The sequence below is a fragment of the Anopheles funestus genome, chromosome 3RL (genome assembly GCF_943734845.2).
Source record: "Anopheles funestus chromosome 3RL, idAnoFuneDA-416_04, whole genome shotgun sequence".
Taxonomy (NCBI): domain Eukaryota; kingdom Metazoa; phylum Arthropoda; class Insecta; order Diptera; family Culicidae; genus Anopheles; species Anopheles funestus.
Window position 1 is genome coordinate 25,846,984 of NC_064599.1, and position 27,077 is coordinate 25,874,060.

At 40.2% G+C, this 27,077-nt stretch overlaps 1 protein-coding gene across 8 annotated transcripts in view; it reads right to left on the reverse strand.

The window, feature by feature from the left end:
- Window positions 1-27,077, reverse strand: part of LOC125770458 (transmembrane protein 184B) — a 29,263-nt gene that overhangs the window by 1,624 nt on the left and 562 nt on the right. For 4 of the 8 annotated variants that reach the window (XM_049440123.1, XM_049440126.1, XM_049440124.1 and 1 more), the window contains exons 2-8: window positions 22,378-23,073; window positions 4,368-4,533; window positions 4,043-4,301; window positions 3,335-3,504; window positions 3,094-3,260; window positions 2,936-3,010; window positions 2,778-2,862 (exon numbers count right to left, since the gene is read on the reverse strand). In XM_049440123.1, coding sequence (XP_049296080.1) covers window positions 2,778-2,862; window positions 2,936-3,010; window positions 3,094-3,260; window positions 3,335-3,504; window positions 4,043-4,301; window positions 4,368-4,533; window positions 22,378-22,620 — 1,165 coding nt within the window. In that variant the 5' untranslated portion in view covers window positions 22,621-23,073. The other 4 variants (XM_049440125.1, XM_049440128.1, XM_049440131.1 and 1 more) reach the window with 4 other exon arrangements.

Below are 27,077 nucleotides of genomic sequence, written 5' to 3' on the forward strand. Positions count from 1 at the left end.
TTTTCTTTGGTCCGATTGCATTTTTGTTGTGTTTAGTATCAAAGAGGAAAATTTAAAACATTGCACAAAAAGTACATGGCTTAAGAGAACAACATATTTAGTAGCAACAATAAGTGAACAAGGAATAGAACAATGCACCTGGCATCAAATCATGCTTAACCGTCAAATGTAAGATATCACATACTTACCAATGAATTCGCTTCCCATCCCGTTGGTCATATTTCCATGCAATAATTATTTTTACCTAGTCAATTCATGTCCTCATACGGTGTAGAATCAAGCGTAGCAGCACTTTCTTTCGTGAACAATATTGCGCCGCCTAGCCACTCAACAAAACCGATCAATAACATTGTAACTACATGCAAAAATACGGTTTATTATGTAGTGTTTTTATGTCATTTACGTTATTATTTTCTATTGTATCCTTCAAAATCCTTCGTTTAATCGCTACTCCTTCCGGATCACTCTCTGGCAGGTTGTTTTATGTATGCAGAAATGTTCACGTGTCCGAATGTAAAACCGTTGCCATGCGTTTGCCGTCACAAGGCCCCGTGTAAAATAGACTGCAGTTTCTTGCTACTGAAAATCACATCTGGTTTTCTACCTATGATCCTACTCAAAGGAACATTCACTTACTCACAGTATTTTGCGATCGTCTCTTAAAATCTCTCTCGTTACAAATCAATCCCTCTTTATCTTGGTTCGTTTAATAACCGGAATAATCGAACGCACACAAACGCTAAGCTAAGCTTCTCTATCGCAAAAGGGAATGATTGTAAGTTCATCTACAACAAGCCAACGATACATGCAAGTTACGGTAAAAACAAGGTACAACAATCTCACACAAACACACACTCGATGCTGATGTGCTCGTTTTTTTTACATTAATTATTTACAGCCATTATTACAGCGAACGGATAAAATAGAAAATTTTTGAAAACATACTTGCAAATTAAAATTGAGAAACGAAGACACTTGGGACATTGCATTCAGGCCAGAAAGCGTTATTCATACGGTGTGTAAATGCATGTATCGTCAGACATGTGCAGAAGAAATTGTTCACCATTTAAGTTGAAGTTGATGTTTAGTTAGCTCTGTATTACATCGATGTTTCCGAATAAGTACTTATTATATCGTCACATGTAAAGGCATACACACCATTCTCTTCAAAAGAAACTGACAAAAGCTGGCTTAGTTACCATCATTTAAAATATAGTCACAACACAAAGACAACAGGAATCTGCAATGAGCTATGTATGAAAATTAACCTCTTTTTGTTTTTGCTTTAATAAATGTCACCCTGCACTCTTTCAACAAACCGTCACAAGTTTTGAGTTGGGTTTTCTCTATCTGGTCCTGAAGTTTACGTTTTATGTGTGGGTATGTGGCGCCTTCGAAGGTTAAAAAATATTAAATATATACTGTGGTGTACCTCAAAGCACATATTACAACGCGGCTGGTTTGTTTAATTTTGATTGAGCCCGGTTCAGGTTTTCCTTTCCATAGGTATATATCATTTTAATTTTATTTTGTGTGTCTCTCTTCCTCCGTTCTGGCTCTATATCACGTACAACTAAATTATTTTTAATGTCTAAAGATAAAAAAAGAGTGGATTACGCTTTCCATCAACACTCACGGTGCGTCAATGATTTAGAGTCTCTCGTAAGGCATCTGCGATACAACTTCTGAAAAGTGGAAAGATGAAAATTTAACAAAACAATGCTCAACTGACGATCGAATCGATATCCTTATTCATTCTTAGTTATGATCATATGATATTCTCGCTGTTGGAAATCCCATTAAAAAACGTGTTCCGCTGTCGGCTTCATTTACACACGATGTGCGGTTAAGCGTAATGGCCAAACATTAGTAAGTGCAACGGTTGCAGCGATTGGGTGGGGAAGGCCAAGAAAAACAAAATAGGGTGCCAGTGTACGACGACAGTGCACCAAAGGAAAGGGTCATATCATACGCGCATTAACCTTTCACGCCAAACCGTACAAAATAAAATCATAGCAATGAAACAGCTCGAATCGAGTAGATCGTGATGACGGTGGGGGACAATTAAAAAAGGTTTCCCGTGTATGGTGGTACACCGTGATTGTGATAGTGCTGGTGGCCACTTTGTAGTACGTGCAGTTCTTCCTCACGCAGCTGGTAATAGCTTTTCAGGTACTGGGGAGCCTGAAATTGCTTCGAATCGCTGCGCTTCCGGTCGATCGGAGATGGGCAGTCTGCAAGTGATTTTGTGGAATTGTAGTTCCAAGTAAATCTTTTTTCCGTCTGTGACGAGGAGAGTTTCGTGTTCTAGCGGGTACTTTTAGCGCATCATAATATAATTTTACTGTCACACTAAATAGCTTCTAGAGGATTTTCCATCCATACGCATCGTCGTACGTTATTGATGCTTTTCTAATGCCACTTTATAATTAAAAACATTCTGTCTGAAACATGTGCAGCAGTTGCGTAGTAAAATGTATTGTACCAAATCAAAGCAATTGAATTTCTTGTTCTCATGCATGTTCTTTACATCAATACAAATATTGCAATAATATGAATAACATCAACTAGCATAAAAAAGCCACGATAAGAAGAAAAAAAGCGTAGATAACAAAAAAGAAATAATAATAATATTAAACGGATGACAAAAATAAATAACATAAAAAATCAAACAATATTCGTGCATTCACAATCAGCGAGCATATAACATGTAACGACAAGAATAGGGAACCAAGATCGAAACTTGCAGAAGGAAAGAACCAACATGAACGCCATACCTGAGCTGTACTGTGTGTACTGTTGATACTGCGGATGGAAGTTGTGTATCGCATCGGTCATAATATCTTTCGGGTTCATCGTTTCCTGCGGAAGGACATCAAATGTAGTAAGTATGTGAATCATTAATCTCCAAACGTTACGAAACCAGCTCGCATACCTTTAAGCTGCTTGAAATTGATTGCATCGTGACAGATCGGCCGTGTGCATCGGTCATGCAGCTTTGGGCGTACACCTACGAAAGGAAAAACGATTGCGTTATAACCATTGAACATAAGGTTGCCCCTGTAAGCTCCCAAGCGAGCCCCAAGTACGTACCTGGTACGGGAAAGCATACCGCAGGGCGATGGCAGCAAACAACATTTCGATGCAGATGAAAAAGTTCTGATAACCGGCGGAAACCGTACCAGCGGACGTGGTGGAACCACCGGCATCGACGATTGGTGAGATGACCTCCGCCTTTTCCAGAATGGCCAGCCCAACACCTTAACACGTAAGAAAGGATTAGTCGTGCGTACTTTCGCAGAAAGACTTACATCACCTGCGTGCACTCGCTTACCTTGCCAGAAGGACAGGAAGATAACAGATTTTACGGTACAGAACTTCAGCACGGGATCGAAGGGCGTCAGCAGGTCGCGGGTGGCAAAGTAAAACAGGTACAGCCCGTACAGTGCCAGCGAAACCGAGATGTTGTAAATGACGGTGATGTAAATGTAGCCACCATCAGCACTGTCGGTTGTGTCGATGTGGAAAAATGTAAAGGAAAAATAACAACAAACATAGTGAAACCATGAAAATTTTTTACCGAGCTCAGCACACTGAAGACAGACAGGCGCCGTTTGGTTATTTATAGCATCGGAAACCAATGATGGTAAGAAAACCCAGTAACTTCATATTCCATAGAAAGTCGAATTTTTGCACACACACAAACTGAATATAACGCCAATTCTGTTTAGAGTAACCATGCCGATTTGACTGAATATTATGAAACCTACCGAAGCAAATGCTTTTGTTTTGATATTTAATTGTACCACATCATCTCATCTCACATTCTAAAGCGTTTTAAAAATAAAGCACACCTGACACACAGTGTGTGCTGTTATGTCCACAACAAAACAGGATTCGTATGCAACAGGAACAGCAAAATGGTAGTTCTGACCTACTTCGTATTGCATACGTGACCATGAAAACTGTTCTAATCAATAGCATTTCTCCAATTACAATTAGAGCCTGTCGTTGTGTAAACGCTTACACAACAAATACGTACCTCCAGTCACCATCGTGATAGTGATTGAATGCCTGCAGAAAGATGATAATAAACGCCATCAATGGTTTAACCAGACAGAACTGTAGCGTCGCCTGTTTGCAGAATCGCAGGAATCCGATCGTGTACGTTTTGCCCGCTAGGCAGCACGTTCCGTACAGGCAGGACGATTTGATCGGTTTGCCACGGATCTCCGACATAATGTTGCCTTCACCACCCAGGTACTCATAGCACAGCGAAAGGAAGTTGTAGATTACGAACGCTGCAAACGGAAGGAAAGAAAAAGTTGTGAAGTGTGCCGGGACGCAACTTTACCGATCGTACGTACCTTCATAACAATCGCGTACGGTAAAGAAGTATACATAGACGCTTTCCGAGTTGAAGAACAGTAAGCTGACCCAGGAGTACGTGGCATAGATCGGCACGATGAACAGTATTCGGACGATCCATCGCTGTTCCTGTGGGTTCGTGTACCATCGAAGGTGTTGATAGATCTGGAAATGCAAAGAAGAAACCAACGGTCAAAACACATTCATTTGAAGGTATACATATTTAGGGTTGATATACGTTTGATAGAACCCTAAAATTATACTGCAAGGTAAAAGCTTCATCACTGCAAGAAGGAAAAAAACAAATAGACCAATATTTTATGGTTCCTTTCCGTGACCAACATATTTCTTCCCTTATTCCCAAGAGTACTTCTAAATCGCACCCTCTAACGGTTCGTCGCAAACTGACCATCACAAAAGCCTCCGGTGACCGTTTACGTGTGACCTGCATTTTTGTTTTTTTTTGCAACATTACCAAGCAACATAAAATAAAGAAAAACCACCCTATTCCACACTGCCAGAAGAGGTATTGGGGTTTTGTGGAGGTTGAAATCTTGTGCACTAGCGCATTATTAAATATTCATCATACTGAAAGTGAAACATGAACATGAACTAGCGGGCGAAGAAGATGTCGAGACGTGAAGACAAATATTTGCCATAGTATGATGATATGCCAACCAATGCGGCCTAGGCACCTACCCCACAATATAGCATTTTCAGTTGCGGTGTGCATGAAAATGGATGACAGAAGAAAATGTCATGATTTTCATTTCAAAGGCGTTGACTGCTGTCGTGTAGCTTAAACAAGGGAGGGAAAAATTCAAGCCTACCCATTAACGTCGAAATGGCCAGCTACACCGGACGCAGCAACGCCCGAACTAAACCAACTTTACAAGCCGGACAAAAATAGTAACACCCTCACACGCATTTGAAGACACAGCAAAAGAGATAATGTAATAACTTCCCTTGCTAGCTGTTGGTATTTCTGGTGCAAATCATTTTATATAGCATTTTAAAATAGCTCCTCCTTCACTACTTTAGCTTTTATAAGCTTCCCAGAAGAAAAATTGCAAACCTTTTTTTTGTCGGAAGTTACACGCAATGTTACACCGAATCCGTGTGGGCAGAAGGTACCGTTCGTTCGTTATGAGATGAGGTATTATGGGAACAAAACAGCCCCAGATAATGTTCGCTATTCAGTGAGGACGAAATCGCATCAGCGACATCATCAGGGGATGTTATCCAATGGCATCTTTAGGTCGTTTTCGTCTCGTCGCGGCACCAGATTATTTGATGTTTTAGTCTTCATTTTCTTTGGCGTACCGTGGTGTAGATTATGATAAAATGGCACTTCGTTTTTGAAGCTTGCCCAGCAATGGGTCCGAATGTGTGCTTTGTCCACGGCAGCCGCCACGGACCGAAATGAGGGAAACCTTTCCCACACGAGCAGAGGGAGAGAGATTGGGATTAAAATATGGTTCCACCTTCTGTTTTCGTACGCCGATGGATAATGCATTCATTTAGGATCGTTACTATTCGTTTGCCATTCGGTTCGTTATCGAGCCTAGACGCCTAGACGATGAGCTTTTAAGATAACAAATGGTGACGATTAATGATTTGTGACAGCATTATTAGAATGTGTTAGATTTAGTCTTTAGATTTAGACATGTCTATATTGAGCAACTCTCTTAGCTACAAAATAATCGACTTCTTCGTACGATAATGACAAAGTAAAGCAACTTCAAAATGTCAGATCTTCCATTCAACTGCCAAACAAATCATCCCGTATGGCTGCAGAAACCACCAAGAAACTGCACAACAAACGAACATCAACTATTGGAAGATAAAACACTCACATTTCGGTCAAATACAACCATGTTGACCACATTTGACCACCCCACACGGTCAAATACAACCATGTTGACCACAAATAGCAAAAACACCAAATCGATCAACCGCAACCAAAAAACCATCGGGCCGAAGCATAGCGGTCAGGAAAATGTTTGTGTTTTGATGTGTAGCAACAAACATTGGAAAATGCAATTCTGATCTGACAGATATGTGAGGGTGTGTGTGTGTGGAAAACGGTTCGGCTTCATCGGAATGTTTGGGCAACTTACGAAAGATGCAAGATTTTGATTAAGTAATCCAGATACCGAGCTCCTGAAGCTCGAGTGTTTGATCTATTGTGTGAGCCTACATGGAGAGGCAACAGTGTAATAGATTTAAAACACATCACAACAAGATCGTAACTTTGGAAAATGGAGTAGCGAAAAAGTTCTCCACCAAAAAAAGGGCAGAGGTGGAAAATTTAAATGAATATTTTATCGCTGAATAAATTGCCGCAATACATATTTTGATAATAGCGGCATCTATCAGACACGCGGCAGTCAGGCGCGCTGATGTATGAGAGTTTTTTCTTTCTTTCTTGCATCTAATCTGCCTTTCTCGTGGAAAAAGAAAAATTACCCACCGATTTTCCGCTGCATGTACTAGAGTTTAAACAAACTGCACGCGATCATCAACAATCCATCTCTTTCCCACCCACCAATTGCTCTTGCTTCGTGCTCCTTGGGCGAATAGTTTATTTGCTTCGTGTACAGGTTCTGTAGATTGTTCAAAAATTCAGTCATACGAATTTTTCACTCTCCGGGAAAAAAAGTAACAAACTTCACGTATATGTGTAATGGAAAGTATTAACGGCACGTACGGTACTTAATCCTGGAGCAAATGGACTAAAAAACAACCTTTTGGAGAAAAAAAGGTGAACCAACACACTCCAATGTGTGGCGATCCTACGATACTCATGCTCTCCGGGTACGTTTCTTCAACCCTTATTGGCAAATGATCGAAAACCCCACTTTCAATTACTCGAAACGTACAAAAAAAGCGAATATTTTGTTAACCGTTTCTAAAACTAACGTATAAAAAAATTCAATTATTTTCGGGTCCACAGTCGACGGTGAAAGAAAATTCTCTGATGAGTTTTCTTTTTACACCTGTATACATCATAAAAAAAATTTGCTCAAAACACATCCAAGGGTTGAAGAGGATGATAGAACCTTTCGTTACCGTAAAAGTGCCGACTGCCACCGACAAAAAGTTACCATTTTTTACGGTAACAACGATCGATTTTACTTTTCGGCTATGGGAAATGCGTTTCCGAACCTTCCGATGTTTCTAACTAAAACTTAAATAAATTTTAAGGGTAATATCGCTTACGATACTTTCGCTTTTCCTCAACACCGGGTCAATAACCACATTTATGTTTTTTTTAACTTTTTTACACTAGAATCAATTGGCTTCAGTTTCCGTAAAGGGAAATTTCGGCTTTGTAAAGGGTAATTTGTTTTTATATCATAAATCTAACAAGCAATCTTATGATTATGTTTAATGTATGTTGCTTTTTGACAAATATATTAAGACTGTTGAATATAATAGTACTCTTGTTTATCTCTCTTACTCTCTTCATAAGGACCTTCCCCTGCCGATGATAATGTAGTGGAAATGCGAACAATTCATCAAGGGATGTTTTTGTTTCAACAATAAAGAAAACAACCATGCATGAAAAGCAAAATTTAAAAATCGAGAGTATATCGTTACGCGGACACAAAATCTATGTCAAGCCGAATGTAACAAAACAGCAATTTGCGTGCAAGAGGTCCTTGATGGACACTGGGAGGAGTGAGAGAGAGAAAAACCATCCCCAGGAAAACATTATGCAGGATGGAACGGTCTAAAGAACGAAAAAAAAGTGACCTGAAAACAGAAATGCACGCGAAGTAATCAGTAACAGCAGGTAATTAGGAAACCTCTGCCTGTTGGGTACTTTAGTAAAGAAGAAATCCTTTTAGAGCTTTGCAGGGTTTTAATGTTCGAAATTATTTTTGAATTGTTTTTAAGTTGAGGTGGAATTCATCCATTTTTCAAGAGTTTTTGCAAGTTGAATTCGATTTGAGCTTCAATTGAGAATGTTTTCTGCAGAAACAATTTTAATTAAAACAACATTCTAAAAATTGAAGTTAATAAATACAACGACATGTTATTGGATTTTATCGTGGTGTCGTATACATAATTTGTCACTAAAATATAAAAACCATAAAGATAAAACGAAATGAAGATGTAATCATCATATCATCAAAAGGAAGCCAAACAGACAATGACCACGTTGTTATATAGATTCTACGACCATTTGATTCTAGCATGTACACAATATTGATAAGAAACACAACACATTTTCGATTTGAAGTATGTGATAACTGTCAAAATATCCCACCGGAGAATGTATTTCTTACTACGAACAAATTTGCAAATGACAGAAATCAAATTTATTAAAGATACATTCGGTTCGAGGTCGAAAACGTATGAATAAAAAAAAGTTTCAAAAATTTAAAAAATGACACCAACTCATAAATACTAGGCCCCACTAACTAAGAGCATGACAATCACGCGGCCGCGAGACAGCAGCATTGCCGACCCCTTCAAGCAGAAACATTGTCATCGACAGTCATCGATTTCTGGTACAACTTTTGACACCCCACCCCAAACCACTGTTGGTCTCTTCGTTTTCCATCTGGGGCCGTGTGTTGTCACCACAATAGCACATCATGTCGAGCACTATTTTTCCAACCAGTTATGACGGCGGGGCTAATGAAGCCATAGCGATGGAAGCCGCGTACCGTGTGACTGTCGGTTGTAAATGCGTCCGCAATCGTTCTGATTCAAGGCCGGAACAAACAAAAACACACGAGAAACATTCTCGTCTTAATTTAGACGGGAGCTTTAATGAGGATATTTAAAGTAGTGAGTTGTCAAAAAAGGAATGTTATGAAACGTCATGAATATTTTACACAAAAATAGTGCATATAAACCAAATTATAAATGAGTGACAGCTGTCATTAGGAATTCATTTGATACTTTCAACTTGTTTGTTTTCTTCATCCAACCATGTTGAATAAAAATGTACAAGAAAAATCACAAAAAAACACACAACCAAATTACACAACTCTCAGCTGCATTAATATTCGCATCAGAATAAAATCGGCGAAAGTTGCATACAAAACATGGGCGTGAAAATGAAAGATGCTCACAATCAGTTGTGCACGGCACACACACACATCGGGCGGAAAACACCTTTCCCCGCAATTTTCACAGCGGGGTGGGTTTTTCGCTTTTCGGGTGTCGCCAATTGAACATAACCCCCCTCCCTTCCTCCACAACCCCTCCACTCATTAAACTGGGGACTCGCGAATCTTCGGCCAGTCGCGGGGGGTGCCATAAAGTGAAAGGATGTGTGTGGCATTCGATTACTTCATGCCCGGCGTGTGACGACGATTACGTGAGAAAAGTGGTCAACGCGATGAAAAACAAAGGAAAGAAAAAAGGTTAAAAATCCATTACAAGGACCAGCGTACAAGGTGGAAGAGGAGTACACAGCATTTCGAAGGCGAAAGAAAAACTTGATTAAGCAATAGCAAAACCACCCGCAAGCTTTCTATGCAAAACACGATCTTCGGTCGATCGGTAGGTTTTTGGTGTTGTGAACATATAGTTCGGCTTTTGCCCATTTGTCCGACTTTTCCTTGACGTGGTGACGACTTTTGCATGATTTCCACATGAATGCTTGTGGTTGGAAGCGCACGCTTTACAATGTATTACGCCTCATCGGTTTGGTCTTTAATTGATGGTTTCGTACCATTACAAGAAGGAAACGATACGGGGATGCTAAGAATACTATGGTACTCTAAAAGAAAGGAAACCTTTGAAACGACTTTAAGCTAACTTAAACCCACTTATACACAAGCACACACACATACACTCCCCAAACACGATCGATTAATTGCGTGCTGTCGGTACCTTCGTGTAATGTTTTTTTTACGTCCAACCGAAGACACCCGGTATGGTATGACACGGCACGTCACAAGAGCTTCCGTAACCGCATCGCGTATTAATGACGCGTTTGGAAGCCCATCACCGGTAAGCTATAATTCATTCATAATTCAATACCTGCCAGGATGGCGTTGAAGCACACCGCCGTGCTCGTGAGTGGCTCCAGAGACGTTTTTCCACCGGTTTCATTTTGTCGAAGGAGTACCTTTTTCTAATTACCATCATGAGACGCGCACGGTTTACGACCCGGTAAAGCTTCGGCGACGATTTAAAAGGGCTTACTGTTACACTACTCGCGGGATCTAATTATTGCACGTGGCTGTGATATTTCACGTGCACCAACAATTAACGATCTGGTAATCGTGCCACTGTACCGTTCTGACAGCTGAATAGCAGGAGGAGCAGCTTTATAGTAATTTAATTTTACAAGAATTTTGCTAAACACCTCCAATAAATGTGGAACAAAAATTGAAATATCCACGAGTATGGAAACACACGCTTAAAAGACATTTAAAAATTTCACTTTCATTAGCCATCGTCAGGTGTCATCAGTCTTTCGAATGACGGAAGAGTTAAGGCCCAAACCCCATAATCGATAATATCGATTACAGAGCGCCACTCCTGTAAACAGTTTCCAATGTTTGGAGAACTCGACACAACACCACACCAAAAAGTAAGTGACGCGATATCACCTCAAACCACACACACACACATACACACCTCAATTTGTCGTGACAGCGAATGATTCACACGTGTAACATATTTTATGGGAATGAATTTGGTGGTCGTCACCTCATGGGAATTATTAATAAAGTAACATTGGTAAGCAGGAAGTAGGAATATAATATTTTACAAAAAAAATATTAAAAGAAAAAAAATACTTATCAAATCTAAAACATTGGTTGGTTTTTGAACAACATTTTGGGGAAATGTTTTGCAAAAAAAATCTCGTTATTTGACATTTAATTGATTCAAAATATTTATCATATATTCCTGCATCTTTGAAATTCGAGAAAGTGTATTAATTTTTTACTCAATTCTAATACACAAACTGTATATCTTCTCTTAAAGGAAGAATATTTCACGAAAAGTTGACTTAAGATTTAATTTGCTTTACACTAGAACTACCGGACCAGTCATTTTGACGGAAACGCTTCATTTTCATCACATTATTTTTTGGGGTTAAACAATTCTAACGTAGTTCAAACATGATTTTTACATATATATTCTATAGTACGATCTCCAATAAAGAATAAAATATACTCCAACTATTCAAAATTGTTTAAAAATTAACGACGAACGAAAAACGCTTAAAACGCTTGGTAGTTCGAGGTTTCGTTGCTTCGACGTCCGGAATAATAAACTCAAGATCGCGGATCGAAACTCATCTAGACCTGGTCCTCCCTAACAAGAATTAACTACACCATTACAAATAACATATAAATCTGGTAAGCCATCTTTATGTTGCCATGTTTATACTAAATGCTTAGAAATCTTGTCTCCGCACTATGTTGATGCGGCTAATAATACCTGTGCGTGGCAATATCATATTCGTTTTTCTTTTATACACATCATCATCGTGCAGTAGTTTCGTGTCAATGGAAAATTTGTACTCCGGCAACTGAAACATCCAGCCTGAAGAATAACTCCGCATGGGTCGTTTGCACCCATTCATCATATCGGTTTCCATCAAAGTTCGCAAAAGTTTTGGGAGAATTGTTGTCATTTGTACTTCTTCTTTTTTTTTGTTCATCATCGCCATTTTTAGTTGTCAAACACGAAATTCAACCGCAGCTAATTTTTGGTGGAGACGCCTAGTACACGCAGTGTACTCGGGGAATTCAATTCCAAAAAAAGCTTCACTAAAAGTCATCCAAAAACCACAAAAAGCCCCACCTAGCACCAGGTTGACGTTAGGCGCTGAAGCGTAAAAGAGTGATTGTTTCTCGATTCAAATTATATTGTAATTTATCGCAACGCTAGTTAAGAAACACTGAAACGTTTAATGCGAACAAACGCATGAATAATTATTTTACGTGTGTGCGGCGTTTGGGTGGGAGGGCCACAGAATTTGGTGTTTGGTAAGTTACAGTCGAAGCTTTTGAAACATCAACATTCGTGGAGATCGAAAATTGGTAAATGTAAAAGACATGAAATACTTGATAGCACGAATCGCTTTACTGCCAATATATTCATCCAATGCAGAAGGAAAGCGAACAATAACATTGCCGATCCATAAACGAGTAGCGAATCAAATCTACCAGCGCGTACACCCTACCCTGGGTGTCCATTAAAGCGTGTAATGATGAACATAATTATGTTCACCTTCCGCCCACACTTCGTACACACTTTGTAACGAACGAAACGAAGGCGTGCAGGACGACCCTTTCGGCTTGAAGTCAACAATAACTATACCTGAGTATTCAAAACAAGGAACGACAGAAAACAGCAATGTAACGATTAGATCAAATCGCATTCGTTTCTGATACACTTGTTAGCAAGGGCGTGCCTTGGGAGGTTAGGTTTTTTGAGCAACCAACATGTAGAACACGCTTCCACACATTTAATGAACCGAGCTGTAGCTCAACTCGGGAACCGTTGACAAGCCGTGACGGGTTGCGTATGATGAATCATTACCATTTTTTTCTTTTTGTTGTTTCCTCTTATTTTTTCCCGGATTTGATGTGAATCCATAATATTCACCGAAAGGTAAGGATTAGTAGCAAAATTTTATTTGCCATCATGTTTCACACTCCCCATGTGATTGGTGGGGGAAGTTTGTCGCAACAAACTTCACGAAGAAAACATGTTTGAAATGAAACGACCTAGCTTTCTGTTCATTAAACACTTTCCCTTTGTGACCTAATTTCAGGAACTAAATTTTGTGGATACTCACCCTTGTCGAATCGACTAAAATTGATGGTTATTAGCTTTTGATTTTTTTTTATAACTTTACACATTTTAACGTACTTATTATATTTTGTAAACTATAAGAAATAGACAGATTCATAACCGCATTTTTGCTTCTCTACAATTAACCCTGACCCTGATCGGGGTGACAGTTGTATCATTGCGAAAAAAAATCCGCACGCGTTTGTACACATAAATCGCTTTAGTAACAGACACAGTCGCACCCCGCATGTCCTTCGCGTTGTAGTGGTTAAATCTGCCAAAACAACTTGGCGTAAAGTCGGACCTAGAGGCACCACCACTAAAGCCCCATACACAACAGAAACAACACCTTGCATCTTGCGATCCATACGTGGCATTACAAATCGGAAAGTTTGTTTGGTTGTCTGATGTCACGCACAAACGTATTTGCAAACTTGCGCGAAACTCACGTGGTTGATGCGTCAAATGGCACGTGCGAAAGGGAGGTTTGAAACCGCGAACAAGATAACGAGAGCTTTTTTGTGAGCTTTTTCACCTTCAAGGACGGGTATGGTTATGAGCCGGGTTCATGTGAGAAAAACATTAAACACAATTAATTGTGGTTAAATATTGTTTGCATGATCCAAATAGCGAGTTAATAGAGTTTCGAATCTCATTTAAAAAACTATAAAAATATTAAAAAATATATTTATCTGACCGTTAAAAAAACGAAAACGCAATAAGACCATTTATTAAGACGTAAGACGTATAATAAGACGTCTTAAATATTTACTTCACCGTATTTCGTTTTGTTTTCATTTCAGAATGATTTTTTAAGCAGAATCAACAGGTGTTTCACATCTGCAATCGTTTACAGCTCATAGTATCTTTAGCAAAATAAAAGCGTAAAAGAAACCACCCCCGTTTTTGCTTAAGCATCATTTGACTTTTAAGCTTCGCCGTTCACTTACAGCTTGTATTGTTCTTTAGCACAACCGCCAACAAATCCATCTTCCACACCCTTTTCCTTTTAAAAAAAACAACAAAACATTGAAAAAGATGCTATTCTTCCCTTGACTCTTGTAATCTTTCCCAGCACTCGCAGCGGAGCTAACGTATCAGTTAGGCTTGATTGGTTTCTGTTTTTTTCGGCGAGCAATGATGCGTAATAACAGCATTTACATTTCGTGCACTACACAGGAAGCAGCAAACCGCCCTGAAGGTACGGCGCTGCAAATAAACAAAACACCCCTAGAGATCCGCTTTCTTCGGATTCGCGCAGGTTGCGAAAGCCTTCCTCTTTGCCGAGCCCACTGTTACTCTTGACGATCGTGAGTCGAAATTGGTTGCTCAATATCATTTTGCTGCATTTTTTTTTTTGCTCGCTTGTCAGACAAAGTCTTATCGGCCCCTATGTTTGCCCCAAGAAGTAGTGATGGATCTAACCGAACCTATCGGGACAGAAGCTATCCATAAGCTACTCGAACCGATACGAGTCGACCTGAACAGGTACAAGTAGGTTCGGTAGGTGCAACGATTCTGATAGGTGTAAGCAAGTATAAGCGACTCCTACTTGTGGGTGCATCGAGTCGGAATCGGAAAGGAACTACTGAACCTAGCGATCATTCAACTATTGCGTAAAGCTTGGAGTTTGAAAATGAGACAGCCTGAGATGGTGGGCTAATCTTCTCTTTCTTCTCGCTTTTTTCATGGAAGCTTGAAGTTCTCATAAAACTGTCAAATAAGTACACTAAATACGTCAGTACGTGAATGTGTAATGTGCATTATTACGATTGAGGCAGGGAGATGTCTAAAAATATAGAATGTTGCAGTACAAGTCCAGGTTGCACCGTGAAATGAATCATATGACCCATCACTACCAAGAAGTGGCCACATTTACCACGCGACCCGTGTATTCTTGTTTTAGCAAAAAAACATTGTTCACAAGCGAAGATGATCTTGCTGGGGTTAGAGAAGAGCAAGCAAACCAAAAAAAAAAACACTTTTACAATATCTGTACCGCCATGCTGGTGAACTAAAATGAAAAGCAAAATGTGGTGCACGAACTTCCATAAGGAGGTACAGCGTTGGACTCACTCCTTAGGAAACGTTCCTCCTTCTTTCCGCGTCGATATGTTTTTCTTTGTTCGCCAAAAAACCGGTTCATAACACAAGCTTCTCGAGAGCATCGATAAGTAAAATCGAGCTGTTGGTATTTCAGCGATCGAGAGTTAGTTAGACGATGCCTAAAGTTCAAGTGCCTTGAATCGCGAAACCGTGTGAGTCTCCCTTGTTGCCCCCATCATTCAGTTCTTTTGCTCTTTTCGTTCGAAAGCATAACTGATGGGAATTGGGATGCGAAGGTGTATGAAAGCGGGTAAACGGATGGAGACTGTTAGTCTGTTAATATTAGACGTAGCTTCTAAAAGATCAAGGTATTGCCAAAAAAGAAAGAAAAGACGAGTAATGTTGGCATATATTAATGAGTTTGCAGCATTTGTTATACCTCAAGAAATATTTACTTATTAAAACATAAAGCCTTTTTTTTACAATAATGAATGAGAAACTCAACAAACATATCTTATTAGAGCCAAAAAAATACACAGAGCTTTTGAGTTCATCGGCAAAGTTGGTGCCATTTTTGGATTCTTAAGTTGAGTTCTAAGAGACTTCAAGTTCTGAGACTAAGAGTTCTTTTGAGATTTAGAGTTCTTAGAAACTTGAGAGTTCGAGTGGAGCTAGAATGCACCGAAGTAGATCTGACATTCTTCCAACTTTCTGGAACTTTTGCCAACTGACATGGATTCTGCTCAAAGCTTTCTTTACGGAATCAGTTATTGAACAAGATTCAAAAGAAGTTCGAAAAATTCCACAAGTCCTTCGGCACATTCAGCTAAACAAAAGCAAATGTTCTCAACCATCAATGTTACAGTTCATCAGATTAGAAACCTTGAACAAACAAAAACCAATAGACTTGATGAGAATTAATTGAATTGATGCAAAACATAAGATTCTCAACAAAAGCTTCTATTCCCACGCCTTCCAATAACACATCATTTCACGGTTAAGTAATTCATTTCCAGGGTTAGAAATCTATATATGCTGATGCTGGCGATTTGCTTCGGCAACGAACCCATGTAGATATGGAAATGATCTTCGTGTTGTTAGGCTTCTCATTTCAATTTCAATTCCAATTCAATTGCTTTAAAAATGCATAATTGAAGCCTTTTTTTGCAACCAAATAATATTTAAATCATTATTGAACAAACTCGCTTTAGTTTAAGCGATTCAAATTCAGATAATAATGCTGGCCTTTGTACAGAGTAAAACAAACTTCTCCTTTTCCCCGAAAGCCATCGCATTAAACCCATTCTTCGATGGAAAAACATTTGCATGCCGCTTCAAAAAATGGTCGGATGCTGATCTAATGCTAAAACGATAACCACGAACAATCCGGGCTGTGTGCATGTAAAAGAGAGCTGCCAAACACTGTCACTTAATCGCCGTTATTCAGATGATTTATGAGTGCAAAACGATGCACTTCTATTCACTCGATGGCTGGAGCAGAGTCGGTGCCACACAGCATCGTCTGTTCGTGACACGAAAGACTGATCGTCGTCCATTTGCTGGTGCATAGCAGAAGAGACGTTCCAGCAGCTGGAAGCATCATACGTGTGTTAACAAGCGCCCATGGATGTCGTCTTACTGTTCTGTGTTTGTCGTTCGAAACTTCTTCGGAAAAGAAACGGTGGCCAACCACATTGCTTTTTGACATGCTTTCGAATAGCTTTTGTTGGCATAATCTAAAACATTTCATACATCATCTTTAAGATGTTTTGAAGGCAGATGTTTAAGGTGTAGCTACCAATAAATGAACGTTTTATACATTATACAACCAAAAGAGCATCACAATATAAACGAATCCCAAAAGCTTTTTTCCTTTTTATAAACGATCTCACACACACAATCTTAAACTGAATTGCAAAAAGGGTGGTTCGAAAAATAAGTTGCATCATTTGTATGCATCCTAACAACTGTATTTTGCGCTTTTCCACGGCAAAGCAATGCACCAACGTTCAACTACGGAAGTTGTTATGTGCGGTACATAGAATTGTAGAAATAAACGTCCAATCAGGTGCTGCCATGCTGGTGACAACATATCAGCAGCGAAAATTTACATATTGGCAACATAAAAATGCATCTTCAAAAGCGAACAAAAATAAAATGCTGATCGTGTTTATTATAGTTTGCAGACAATCTTGTTGATTCGTTCAAATCGGTTTCGTTGAAAGCTATCTTCTTGTGATATTTCTGTTTTTCTAATGATGTTTACTAAGCTCGAGTATGTTTGAGAAATGATAAATTTTTTTTTGACCGTAGCTTCTATTAAATAATGTCATTTTGAATTCCCACAAGCTCATGAACTGTATGAATCGCATGGGAGAGGCTTAACACATAAAATTATTATTTCATATCAACATACAAACACCTGGTCGAACACCTTTATTCCTAGGTACACCTTCTATGGCAAACAATCTCCCAATTCCATAGTTTCCCGTGTCTTTTTTTTGTGTTGCTGTGTCGAAATGGGTCCAACGAAAATCACATTTTCCGTCATGATTGATTCGGTTCGTTTGTCCATTTTTCAAAAGGCCTTGACATTTCATCATTCACACCACCGCTCTCTTAGCATAAATAACCATCAACCAAAGCAAACAATCATCAACGAAAAAAAAGAAAATTTAGACACAAAAAAAAAACAGTTGTATAATAAACTCAACCTGTCGGTATTTCTCTTTTCTTCGAGATCGGTTCGGAGATCGGAGTGATGAATTTCAACGAAAATGAAAGAAAACCTTCCTTTAACTTATGTTCAACGCCCCCCCCCATGCGCAGCGATGGCAGCACAATAAAACAATAATATTGACATTGCCATCATTTTATGCAATGTCCGCTCCTACTGGCCATCTGTGGCATCCACTCAGACCTCCGCCACCGCAGACAAAGCACCAGCCAAGCAAGACGACGCCACCACCGTAGTGGCAAAATGTGATCGACCCAATCGGTAGCTTTCAGTTTCGGAACTATCGCAAAACCGTGTGTGCAGTAAACAAAACATACACACCATTTTATTGATCCCTTCACTTAACAGCAATAAAATCGAACCATCCACTAATGGTTCACAATTAGCGCACGTCCACACAACAAGCTGGACCACCCTATTTGGTGTGTCGAATATTTTACCCCGAAAAAAATGAAAATTCACCCGTCCAATTATCCTAAGCACATGCACATGGATCGGTTTTCTTATAAGCGCACACACAGCCTGCATCTGATGGGAAAGAAAATCGTTTAATTTATTTTCTCTCTTACGCTGGCTGTGGTATTGGTTGGTGTGTAGATAAATCAATGGGCAAATGGTACCCCCTTTTGCCTCTGTTCGCTACTCGCTTGCATAGTTTCGCTTTGAACGTGTTGTTAATTGCTTCTCTTGCAAAAAAGGATGTTGAATAATTTATTATCTACGAAGTGTTTCAATCTTTTCCGCTCTTACGACTAACGATGGAGCCCTGGGTTGAAGATCGCCGAGTGTTAGACGAAATCGAAGTAATAGTGATGAAGATGGTTGGTGCCTTTATAGTAACTAAATTTATTAACTCACTCTATAGAAGTAGGTACTTCTCAAGCTGCCCACTACTTTCATTTGCAGCCATTACTGGATTATTTTCAATTTGAACTAGATGTTCCAGAAAGATTAACCAGTTAGACGTCTATACTAGTGATGAGAACTCCGGAGTGGATTCATGAATCCGGATTGAACTCCGGGAAAAAATTTGAGTTGACTCCAAATTACTCCGTAGCTGACACCGGATTACTCCAGCGCTGAATCCAGCAGTTAGTTGAACTGTTTTTACAACTTCTTAACTTTTCCAACGCCACTCCCCCTGGTTGTTAATAATGGCGGAGTTACTCCGGAGTTAACTCCCGAATGTCTCGGAGTCGGATTACTGCGACACCGGGAAAATTGAGGATTTAGCCATCCCCAGTCGATACATTAAAATTCAAAATTGAGAAAATCAGAATTTTTCAGAATTTTCAGAAATAGTTCAAACTTTTCCAGTTGATGTCTAAACCTATATCCACGAACTTCAAACATCAACATAGCAATATTTCATCAAGTAAATGGAACATGACTTTTTCCTTTATAAAAAGCAACTAACCGACGGTAGTTTGCTTGATTGATTGATTAAATGGGACACAGCCATACCAGCGGGCGATGCATTTCCACACCACCAGCCAACAATGGGGTGCGTCATCGTCCGTTCAACGCAAAAATGCATCTTCTTTTTCACAGTGATTACACGACGATTAGCAAGTGTGCTGATGTGTACAAGAGTGAAACCATTTTATTCAGTGCAGTTCTGTGGCAACACCAATTATGCACACCTCGTTAGCGACCGCGAACGAAGGAAAGTACCAGTGCAGTGGAAGACTTTATCAAACAAACGAGGATTTAATTCCAGATCATGGCACGAAGCAGATCATCACGAACGAAACGCACCGGTTTTGCGTATTTTGATCACGGATGAAATTGGTACAATCTAAGCAAATCTGGTACAGAAAAAGCAAACCCCACAACTGGCTGTGGAGCAAGGTATTTGAAACATTTTAACGTCCCGTCGCTCGCTCGTGCCCTAGTATCGGTGTGCATTCAGGCTAGACTTGTTTCATCGCTGCAGCATCACAGCATTCGAGTTGGTCGAACATCGCGACCAAAGATAGCATCAGCTTCCAGGCAATTAGGCCATGTTTTCCGCCGATCGATTCACCACCACCCAAAAACAACCCTTACTTTTCCGTTTTCGAACAGCAATAACAACGAAAAACCAACACAAGTACAGCCTTCAAGCAATTCAAGGTTACGTCTTTCGATCAAAACGATCATCCAAGTGAATCGAGAGCGTCTGAGGACAGTTTTGGAGGTGACTTTGAACGCCCAGCTGTTATGATTGTCGGGCCCAATAAACGAATTCAGATCGATCGTTGCTGAAAGTGAAAACCGTTCCAGATGAACTAACCTTACTTTGTGTCAATAACGTAAAGTGGGTTCTTTAAATCTGTTAAAGCTACTTTTGGTGAAGAATGTTTTTTTAATTATTCTTTTTTCTTCACAAGTTTTACTTTATAGCCCCGTTATATTTTAACCCCAAAGCACAGAAAACACAAAACACCATTACTGTCGTCAGCAAGTTAGAAATAACTCCAACGTGGTCAATGTACGTCATACCATCGATTTTCCTACAACTTTGTGCCTTTAGTTGCTTTTTGCAGATCAAAAAGGTTGTCTAATCTAATTAGCCCGATAGATGGTTTCCTTCGCATTTGGCGAATGATGTGGTTAGAGCTTTTTGGATTTACCGTATGCAGGGGGTTGGGGAGGAAACAAACCACCAGTAGCCCGGATCCGTTGAATATAGTTTTCACACCCAATACTTCCCCCTTTATCGGCTCACCCATCGCTCAATGACAGCGGTAGAAGAAAATAAATTAAAACTTTTCCTATTTCCGAAACCGAACACTGACGGACATGATAAAACGGTCCCCCAACCACCCCAATCAATCGTAGGCTGTGGACGGGCCTAGAGGTGGAGAGGTGGATCTCGCACGATTTCGGTCTCAAAAATTATGTTTTTACGCTCTTTTTAGAACGGATAAAGTTTTTTGAGTGTCTATTAAAACAGTGAACCAGCCGCAGAGAGACAAATCATTGGTGCGAGGAAAAGTTGACCTCGATGCCAAAGACAGGATGCGGAGAGTGCGTCAAAGCAACTTCCTTCTTAAGCTAATACCCAGACAACCATAGGCCATACTAGACTCTCAAGTTTTTTTATGTGGGATTTTCTTATCGCTTTCCTCTACTGCTTAGCTACACGTTCCAAACGTGGCTAGTAACAAAATGTTTGTCCAGACTATAAAATCAAGCACTTGGAACATGTTTTAGATTATTTTTAGATTGTTTTTGAAAGTATTATTGATACTTATTCTTGAACAATTTATTGGAAACACTATTCTATTTCGCATTTAAAAAGAATTAATAAAACACTTTAAAGAAAAATTTTAATTCCAAATAAGAGATATAATTTTTTATAAAGCTAAGAAACTCAAACTTACGCTCACTTCATCACACGTGTTTTCCTGCACTAACAGGATGTTATCGTTTGCAAAACATAAAGTATCATACAGGTGAACAACTACTCAACCGTTACTCGAAATATGGCCAAGGTTTTGTACCGTCGTGATGAAGAGACACACAGCACCGTATGTAGTGGGATAAAAGTTGCATAAAACCTGCTCCAGACAAGTCTCCCCACTCAAGGACTTAAGACTGCGTCGAACGGCACGGCAACATCTAGTTGCCATCTAGGCAAGGCAATACGAATTCGGCCGCTACAAGCCGTTGCACCGAGAGTGTTAGAGTCGCATTTTATGCAACATTGAAAGGTTGGTTGAAAGAAAACATTTGCTCCAAATCGTTTGACATTTGTTGGTCGCTAATATAAAGTAGAATATAAAACACATTCTCTAGCAAAGAATGTAAATTATAAAATGCAAACAAAAAATCAATCGAAATGCATAAATGCAACAGCAGTAGCAGCAGCAGCATGGCTCCCATTTCGCGTCCATCTATGCCCCTATGCCATGCCAAACATGCTAATGCAGCAATAATAGCATCAGAAAACAATGCATCACACACACACGCGCAACGACCGAGTGCCCACTAGTCCGTGACCGCCGAATATCCCAACAGCAGCAACGGTGACGACGACAAACGGGAGAATTTTCGCCATTTCCGCATGTCACGCACGGATTGCGCTTCAACGGTTCTAAAGAATTGTTTGACTTTGGGTTGTCTGCTTTTTGTTCAGCGAGGGCGAAGAGGGTGAAGCAGTGGAAGTGTGGAGAGAGAAAAAAAAATAAACAAACAATTTTTACCACTACATTGTGGCTACATTTTGGGGCGTTTGGGGTAAGTCAATAGGAAAGTTTATTGGCCCGAACGTCAACCATAAAGCTGAAGCCATTACATCAAGGGAAAAATGTAAAATTCATAACTTAAATGAGTCTCATAATAATTGATTTTTAATTTTACAATATGTACCGAAAACGAAAGGAAAAAACATTGCGAATAATTATTACATTTTGCACAATTAGTGTAATATCATTTTAATCGTTTTTTTTTTAACTCACCTGCTGACAAGTGATGAACAGTGCCATCCAGACGCAGATACCGGCAAAGATTTGGGCCGTCTTGGCCTGCAGGAAAATGCCGTCACCGACATGGTTGATGATGGGATCGATCGCTAGGGCCGAGGCTGGGGCCTCCGTCATACGCACGGCAATGTTCGCCTTGGCCGTGCTGCTGACGGCGGCGGCCGTGGCAGCGGTAGCATTGGCCAGCAGCTCACTCGCTGCCGGATGTTCCGTACTCATCGTATTTGCAGAAGCTGCACCACCACCACAAATCCGGTGTTCGTGTGCACACGCAAAAAGAAAAACACACACACGCCGTTCGTGGTCGTTCTTGGGCGCCGCACGAAATCTCTCCACACACGGGTGCCCTCCTCCTTCACGGTTCGTTGCTTCGCGGCGGTTCGGTGTGTTCCCGCTCGTTTGGAAGCTGCAACCGGGCTCCGTCTATCACCACCCGATACAGACAATGATCTCTCCGCAGGCAAATTGCTCAATCATTCGTGCAACCACCACACATCGATGGTACGATGGTTTCACGATTTCGCGGAGTTTTCACTACCCTTCCGTTTTACCGGCCACACACACACAAACGCCCGATATCGTTTTTCTTTTTCTTTTCTGCACCAATTTAAATTTATTCACACCACTGTTGTTCACCGGCGAAATTGCATATGCACTTGTCGAACACTTCCACTAAAAAAAAGGCACAACAAATATAAGAAGGGGAAATGGTATGGAAAAGGGGTAATAAATCGAAGGAAAAGAAAACTGATCAATCTTAACACCTCACAAAACTTCCAACAAACACCTCTCGAGGAGTGTCGTTGAATTTCACTTTCTATCGCGAAACAAATGAAGATGAGCTCACGTACAATCCCGCGTAGGGGGGAAGGAGATTTGATTTCTTTTTGGTGCCGCCCCAGTTATAAAGGGTTGTAAATTCGTGCTCGTGAATTGAATCGAATCGCAATAAATCTCGTACTTCATCTGCTGAGAGGAAACTGCTTTACTGACAGCTTTGAGTTACAGATATTGCACGATGCTTTGCAAATGCAATAATCCTTCCTTGTGCGTTACGTATAAAAGGAATCAATAGTATTAACTTCAGCCAACCACTATGCAGTGAATTTGCAAATGCAATAAAACTACTAAAATTCAACAATTTCTTTTGCGCTTTTCCGAATCGTAAGCAACTCGGAGGGTGTATCAGGCGCGCTGCAACCCAACTACCGGTAAGTTGACTGAAAATTCAATTTTTCCACTACAATGCGCCACCATAAAACGATGTCTGGCATTAAGACGTGCCGCGGGGTGGGCTGGAAAAAACGTGACGAAGGCAACATGCCGTGAAAATGGTACCGTGATTCCAACATTAAATCCCACATTCCACGAGCGATCCTAGTAAAGATGGCATTTTACTTCAACAACGCGATGTTCCGTTGTTGGTTTTTTCGATGTAGCTGGAAAACATTTTCTGGCATCGAACACCACTCACAAATGTTTTTACTTGCAGCAGAGCTTACAAAAGCACGCCACGTGCAAAAGGGCATTTACAGCAGCTTTAATTGTGTACACGACACAACAATCGTCACTTGAATCTCGGTCCCGATTATTCTGATTTACAATCGCTTCCTTTTTATTAAGTTTTATGCGGTAGGTTTCTTTTATTCGATTAGAAATCTGCAATGAAAGAAATAGAAAAAAAACATTAATTAGTATAAATGTCAAAACGTAGAAAAGATTAATAAGGCAGCGAAAAACGATCGTAAATAATCAGTCAATCATTTGGAAGATCAGTTTCAGTGGAAAGAAGAGTTTCATCATAATCAATAACCCTGTAATGATCTGCTCTTTCTGGGCCATTGTCTCATTATTTCACCCTAAGCGTTTCGGTAAAATAACCATGGAACAACCCCCGTCACCACCAAATTCGTTCAACTCTGATGGTCAACATTTTGTAACGGTTAAGTTTTTGCGTCGTGCAGCTTTGCGCCGTAAGCTGAGTTTAAAATCGAAATGGACATTCCATCAACTCAGTCAACCGAAAATAACGATCTTGATTAGGCGCAAAAAAAAGCTCCGTTTAACAAATTTCGCCCTTCACTCCCCGGAAGGTGTTGGGCCAAACACTGATCATAATAAAGAAGGCACCGTGCCGGAAGCTGTGTTGCAGTTTTACAGCTCTCCCTCACTTAGTGTGAAAGCCGAAAAGTTAGAAAATGCCGAAAAATGGTGTAATGTTGGTGTAATTTTGTTTTACGGTGCAACATATAACGCTAACCATTAAACTTTATTATTAAACAACTCAAGCCCATCATCATGATACTTAACCGAAACAGTTCTTTTAAGCCTTCTGAGGCTCATAGTTCTAATGTATTTAAAAACGAAAAGGCAAAGAGTACGGCCACAGCGTTACTCAGTGGCCTTCAAGGTAAATTACTGAAGTCCGGTTTATGTGCGTATGCGTTTGCACAACATTTATAGTCCAGTTGGTCTCGTGGCAAGACGTTTGCAAACGAAAGAGCCCAAGAGCCAAGGGGTTGGCTGACAACAATTATAGTTGATTGTTATTTTCCGTTGATTCTTTACGGTTTGCTGTGTACAGGCGAGCGCAAGCCCCACAAGGGTCAGTTACACTATTTTCTCGTCTCTCAACCTATCCTAGTTGGTAATAAGACGAGTGAAAAAATGGCAACACAAGCCAAAGGTTTCTTCTTTCCTTCTCTTTATGATAATGATAATACCACACGACGGTATTTCTTCTTGTTAAGGGCAAAGCTTTGTTAAGCATTACGCAGAAAAGTGATGTAATTTGCCACCAACGACCAGTTTATTCATATCAGATGAGTTTTACTCATAGCAGTGCATGAGTTTTAGATAGACGTGAAGTGCGAATATTTGGAAACAACATACAACAACGAAGAAACTACAAGCTGATACAAATGCTCCAAACCATATTGGTCAGATTAGTTAGCTTTAACGAGACTAAAAAGCACTAAATATCAGCTCAAATAGGCCATATTGGTCAGACCAAATACCTTCCCTTATCATGGTTACACCACACGCATTGCTGATAAGATAGCTCGAACAGCAAACACCTACACAGCATGATTATCAGAACCCCTTAACTACACAACAAAATTACTAACAGATAACCAATGAAAAACGTGATTCACAACTGCTGCTGGACTGCTGAGTTGGCTCTGAAGTACGCCATATTTTTCTCCTTTCTTACACCAGGTGCATTATAGTGCAAACCTGATTGCGTTTAGGTTGTTTTCAAGAACACGAGCACACCTTTGTATTTGGGAAAACGCTACCATATGCCACGTATAGTATCTACGCACTATAACCCTTTGGTCATATTAACTTTTTACTGTTTGCTATTTCACCACGATAGAAAAAAGCGCAACTTCGCGACTGTCATTGGGAGCCCACATTCATCGAAACGACAGAAGTGAATGGCAATCGGGATGGGTAACGTGAGACAGACAGACAGACAGACAGAGTACTGCTGGAATATTTCTGCTTCTTCCAGCCCAAGCCCAGAAGTAGGCCGGTGTGTCGTTGCCTTACACACTTTTCCCACACTCTCTAGATGGATGTGATGTTGGCGAAAGAAAACGCGCGCACAGTTGAATATCCGTTTTGTTTGGCTTAGGTTGTTACATGTGGGTTGGGAGAAAAACATTCACCCTTTAAAAACCAAGGGTTGGTTGAAAAACGGATTACTCAAAAAAGCACACACTGTTGAATTGCGGGGGAGAGTTGTATGCTTTGTAAAACATAATCACAATTCACATATGTGATCCACCCACACACGCACGAAGTAACGCATTAAATTGGACTATGCGAAGAATGCTAACATATGGTCGGTTGCAGAACTCATCCGTATGTTTGGCAGCAGTCCGTATGCTTTCCTGCCCGGTTGACACATTCCTTCTGTCTGTAGTAATCAATTTTTAGCAAGAGCTACTACGTTTACACTCTTCCGAATCGAGGTTATTTGGCGTGAAGCATACATTTCATCCCCCAAACGAAGCTAGATGACGTAAGTGTGCCCCCTACACACACACACACTCTCTCTGGGAACTTTCGCATCCTTTTTGTTTTGCACTAACCAATGAAGAAATTTTGTAAATTCCCCACAACAAACTTCTTCCACAGTGGATCGGATTTTCAAGCTACAAGAAACAAACTTTAAAAACCACATAACAACTGGCAATGCAATATAGTGATTGAGTAAAGTACTTACATGCTTTTAAAAGTTAGAAACAGCACGAATCGGGTTCTCTCCCACGGATCGAAACTGTTTTAATGTCAACCGAAAAGCCTCAGGGTGCATTGTGATGGAATTTTCTTTGTACACAGCGGCACAGCTTCTAACAACGTCCTCCACTGTTCGCCTAGCCTGCTGCTATGTATCGTTTTGCAAAAGGAGCTTTGTTTTTTCTCTTCTTCCAGGGTCGCTCACATTTACGTAGTAGGCGCAATCCGGATGGAAATATGGTTCAGAAAATTAAGCAATGTTGATGTTGCCAATTTCCCTTCGCACCCACAGAGCCACACATACAAACGTTCCCTTTCACAGGCGCGGGGGGTTTGTGCTCCATAAGTTTTTCACTTCCGTATGGTACGAACTGGTGCTTTTGTTGTTTGAACTTTACCAACCACCATTACACTAGCAAACAACGTCA